General features: G+C 33.3%; 1 protein-coding gene across 1 annotated transcript; it reads right to left on the bottom strand.

Moving 5' to 3' along the window:
• Positions 1–1,562: 1,562 nt before the first annotated feature.
• LOC120614151 (trace amine-associated receptor 7a-like) lies at positions 1,563–2,594 on the bottom strand. Its single transcript, XM_039876932.1, has one exon. It carries the CDS (start codon positions 2,592–2,594, stop codon positions 1,563–1,565), a length of 1,032 nt encoding a protein of 343 aa, XP_039732866.1.
• Between the last annotated feature and the right edge of the window lie 2,879 nt (positions 2,595–5,473).

The following is a 5,473-nucleotide window of genomic DNA, read 5'->3' as shown; positions in this document are numbered from 1 at the left end:
TTCATCAGAATTCTTAAATACTTTGATTTAGCTTCTTTATCTTTAAAATGAGGCAGTAGGATATTCTGTAACTTGCAAAACAGGATTAGAAAATGTTACTATAGTGAAACCTCTAGTATCAAAAGAAGTTGATGATATTCACTGTTGAAACTAAAGACTTGTGGGTACAGTGACAGTAAGCAGTCAGGGTTGTCTTTAATCATCTGTAAAATCTAGTAAAGACAAGAATTTCTCACAAGAATGGTATAATCAGAAAGAATACACTCTTAGAATAGGTTTACCAATTCAAAGCATTTGTGTGATAGAAATTATGTGCTAATACATGAAGTTAATTTATATCAGTTAGAAATTAAAGAAACAAGCAAGAAATGTTTGATGTATATTTAATCCTGCCCCAAATAGGATAACCGGACTTTTAAAATCTTTATGTCTTCTTGTAAAAGGCTAAGAGAATAGAATCAAGTCATTTATTGTTTATAGGACATACAGCACCCTTCAGTTTGACTACCAAGAACAATTCTCTGAAATACTGACTTGGTTTATCCACTATGGATTACATAAGTAACTGTTTCTCTTTGGGCTTTGGAACCACGTTTGTGGGTCCTACTAGTTTTTCTAGCCTCTGTCTTGGCTTCATTTTATTTTCTTCATTTTTGTTTTCTTTCTTTTTTTGAATATATTTTTAAGCTATGTTTTTTCTGTATCCACAAAGTCCCTGTCCATAATTTTAGAAACAAGGTGAAATTTAATTGAATAAAGAATAAATTAATTTCAAAATAAAGTAACATATCAAAATAAGAATAACAATCTTAAAACTCTGGCTTAAAGATATGTGAACAATTTCTGAACTCTAATGTAATTTTACAGTTAACAGTAAGAAGTTCACTGAACGTATGCTAGTTACCTTTCACATTATAAATTGATATGATAGCTATTCTCCCCAAAATAATTGATATTACAGTTAATAGCTCTATCCATTGATCGATTTTACCTGACTCTGAAATCACAGTTTTGTATCTGCAAATCTGTATCTCACTCTTTCATCCTCTCTGAGCAAAGGGCCACCACCTCTCTAAATGTATATCTTAGTTGCATTTATATTATAACAGAAAAATATTACAAAGCAGCTGAGAGAAGATATAGACAGGGGTTTAATGGTTATAAAGTAATAAAAGGCAGGATTTAGGTAATGAGTATATACTAGATCCTTTATATGTTTTTTTACATTTTCTCAAGACTACTGCAAGAGAGGAGTTATTAACCAGGGTAATATAATGAGGACCAGATAAAAAAGCAACCTAAGATCATAGTGTTAAATGTCAGAGTTGGTATTACAATCCATTCGTTTCTGGCTCCAAGGCTGCGTTATTTCCATTATAATCAGATTTTAATGTTATATTTACCAAAGAACATTGTACCTGATTTTAAGTGGTTGGGTCAAAATTGAAGCATAATTCAATTATTTTACCTAAGAAGATCTTGCACATTTATGATCATTTTTTTCCCCATTGCGAGTCCATTGAGAATATATTTTCGATCTCCTTCCAGTTTAAAACCAGAACCTACTCTGAAAATAAATTTATTGTTGAGGAATTTTCTCTTAAGACTTGACCAGTGACGATTAGCTTCATGGCTTTTCGAAACCAAGGATAAAATAAAGCATAAATCAAGGGGTTCATTGCTGAGTTATAGTATGCAATCCAAGCTAATATTTCAAAAATATATGTGGGTGTGATGAAACCTAGGAAGGCATCAACTATTGAATCAATGACGTATGGCAACCATGAAACCAGAAATGCTATCACTGCGATGCCCAGTGTTCTTGCTGCTTTTCTCTCCCTCCTGGCCACTCTGTCTTTGTAGCTATCTGATGATCCCACAGTGTTATTGCTCATACTTTCCAGTTTTCTAGCCTGTTGTTTAGCAATGAGGAAAATCTTGAAGTAAACAATGATCATCACAAGCGAGGGTATGAAAAATAATAGAAAATTAACCAATACCCAACTTTGATTCACTGCAATTTGACAGCCTCCCACACAGGTGAGAGCACTGACTCGTTCCTCCAGCCCAACTTCATTTGCACCTGTGCTAAGAAGGGTAAAAGAATAAATAATAGAAAGGAGCCAGGAGAAGGCAATACATATGCCAGAAACAGATATGGTGAATCTGGTTGGATAGAGCAGAGGGTCGCTGACTGCAATATATCTATCCAGAGAAATGAAACATAAGTGGAAGATGGAAGCATAGCAGAATGACCCATCGAAACAAGAGTGAAATTTACAGTAACTCTCCCCAAAGTACCAGCAGCTTTCCACGGACCTCACTGCACTGAAGGGCATGACGGTCACTCCCACCAAGAAGTCAGCACAGGCCAGTGAGACCATCAAAAGGTTGGTTGGAGAGTGCAACTGCTTGAAATGAAGAATGGAAATCATCACCAAGAGGTTTCCAAATACAGCCAGCCAAGATCCAAAGCCGAACACTGTGTACAGAATCAGGCGAGGTCCAGGCGAGTAGGAAATTTTGACACAGGATCCATTCAGGTTCTCGAAGCAGAGCTGCGCAGTTGCAGGAGGGGACAAATCACTGCCCATGTTCTCCGTTTTGACACCTGGGAAAGCTATTATCTTTAAATACCTTTAAAAGATGAGTATTTACAATATGTCAGAAATTGCCAGTACATTCCATCCCTATTTCTTTGTAAGTACAAATCCTTATTTTCATGTTTAGAAACTGATTCATATCTTTATCTCATAAAATCTACTTCCAAATGAATAAGTAGTTAGTTTTTATCATTAGCCAACATTCTGTTTGTTTAAACTTAAAAAGAAAAAGATATTTCTTTGCATTAGCTGGTAAGTATGTGAGAAGTATCAGTCTTCCAAGAGTGGTTATATGATGCAAGTAAGAATGCCATATTTTATTAGCTTTCTTTTCCTAATTTGTCAGAGGTAGAATTATACCCCAAACACTCTGTCCCTTCAGGAAAGTAGGTAAATAATTTCAAATACCCAAAGCCCTTAAGCTTAAATCCCCATAGTGCAATGTGCAGAAGGAAAAAAACTTTAAATAATAATTATATTTTTGCTAAAAATAAGTTTATGCTCTCCAATATCTTGATGACATTTCACTTTTTTTTGTGAAATAGAAATGGAAATAGAAATAGTCCTTTATTTTAAAATCTTTTGTCTCAAATTTGAAAGCCATATGGTTTATTTTTATTTATTTTTACTAAAAAGTGTTTACAGAAAAGATTTTTCTGATTTCTGGTGATCTTTACAATCAACTTTTTTATATAACGTATAAATTATATTCGAAAATTTCACACTTTTTTAGATAAAAATCAGGTTGATCTTTTTCTTTATTCATTAATTTATCTATTTATTTTTCTATTTATTCATGGTGACCTTGCTTAAAGAAATCCAGTAAGTTTCAGGTGTACTATTTAGCAATAAGGCATATGTATGTATATACATGTGTATATATATATATAAGTATATATACATGTATGTGTGTATATATATACATATATATGTATATATATATTTAAGTATATATATATATATATACACACAACACACACACACACACGTATATATATACTTATTGCATTGTGTGTTCACTGCTCATAATTAGATTTCGTTTTATTCAGGTTACAGGCATGATAAATGTATCCACACTCATAACCACCTCTACAATCAATGTATGGAATATTTCTAACACCTCAGTAATTTTATTTGAGCCCTTTTGCAGTCAACCTCTTCCCATATTTCCCTTCTTCTCCTCTGGGCGATCACTGATACCCATTTTATCACTAGAGAGTAATTCCCTTGGTCTAAAAATCTCATCTAAATAGTGTCATACACTACATACTCTTCTGTGACAAATTACTTCCTCTCAGCTAAGTGTGCGTGGCATTTATTAGGTATATTAGCAGTTCATTGCTTATTATTGCTGAAGTATATTCCAGCATATTAATATACCACCATATTTTATCCATGTACCTGTTGATAGACTTTTGAACTTGTGTTCAATTTAAGGCTGTTATTAAAAGTGTTGGTATGAGCATCGTATACAGTTCTTTGCATAGACATATGTTCTTACTTTTTATTGACAAATACCTAGGAGTAGAATTGCTGGATCATATGGGAAGTGTATGTTTAACTCTACAAGAAACTACAAAATGTCTTCTAAAGTAATTGCACCATTTTGTACTCCCACCAGCGATCTATAAATGTTCCAATTGCTTCAAGTCCTGTTCCACACTTGGCACTGTCCTTTCTTTTTATTTTAACCATCTTAGATAATGTGTAGTAGTATTTCGTTTTGAATTTCGGAATGATGACGTTGAGAATCTGTTTATGTTATCATTGATCTTTATTGTATCCACTTTGGTGAACTGTCCATGAATATTTTGCCCATTTTTAATGAATTTTAAAGTTTTCTCATTGAGTTGACTATTCTTTAAAAATATGTGTATGAATATTGGACTTTTCATTTTTTTTAGAGTATTTTTTGTAAAGCAGAAGGTTTAATTTTGATGAAGACCAACTTATAAATTTGTTGTATCTCAACTATCTTTTTCTGTACTTCTAGAGTTTTTATAATTTTAGTTCTTATAGGTCTATGATCCTTTTCATATTAGTTTTTAATATATTGTGATGGAGAGACTGAAATTTTTTATTATTGGTAGAAGTAGTATTTGGGTATTTAGTAATTCCAGCAGCATTTCTTGAAAAGACTGTTCTTTCTCTAGTAAATGATGTTTGTTCTTTTGTCAAAAACCATGCAACCATTTATATGTTTCTCGATTTCTGGATACTATTCTAATCTTTAATTTCTATATCTATGTTTAGATCAAAGCCTTATTGTCTTACCCAAAACTCCAAAGTAAGTATTAAACCCAGGTTGTGTATTCTTTGATTTTTATTGATTGATTGATTGATTGAATTTCTTAGAAGATTTTATTTTCTTTTATTTTTTCCCCTGTTTAATTCCCACACCCCTCGCAGACTTGCACACCTGACCTATGGTTGTTGCCATTTCCCCTTAAGAACTGAATCACTGACGGTGGAGCGTCTACTCTCACACACTCCTGATATGTACTTTTGGTCTGGCGCACCCCGGGGTATGGTCCGTGGCTCCACCTGGGGAGCCAACCATTGACCTTCTGAGTGTAAAGCAGGCATGATAACAACTGCACTGTGGAGCCACTCCCTAAAATAACCCCTTTGATATTAAAATTATTAATGAGGACTGTGGTTCTAAGAAATTATTAATAAGGACTGTGGTTCTTAGAAAACTTGGGTTTCTGAAATATCAACCTGGTTAAATAATTGGGGAAACCAACAGGTAATTGTCAAACATTTACTTAACCAAGTAAGAGCTGGTAAAAAAAAAAGTTTGAAAGATATCTAGCTCTTTGTTTTATAAATGGATTATTGGGATTAGGGTTTGTCCAGATTCTTCTTTA

The sequence above is a fragment of the Pteropus medius genome, unplaced genomic scaffold, assembly GCF_902729225.1.
Source record: "Pteropus medius unplaced genomic scaffold, Ma_sr-lr_union100, whole genome shotgun sequence".
NCBI classification, from domain to species: domain Eukaryota; kingdom Metazoa; phylum Chordata; class Mammalia; order Chiroptera; family Pteropodidae; genus Pteropus; species Pteropus medius.
The sequence above is the reverse complement of the archived record's forward strand: the minus strand, read 5'-3'. Positions and strand labels throughout refer to the sequence as shown.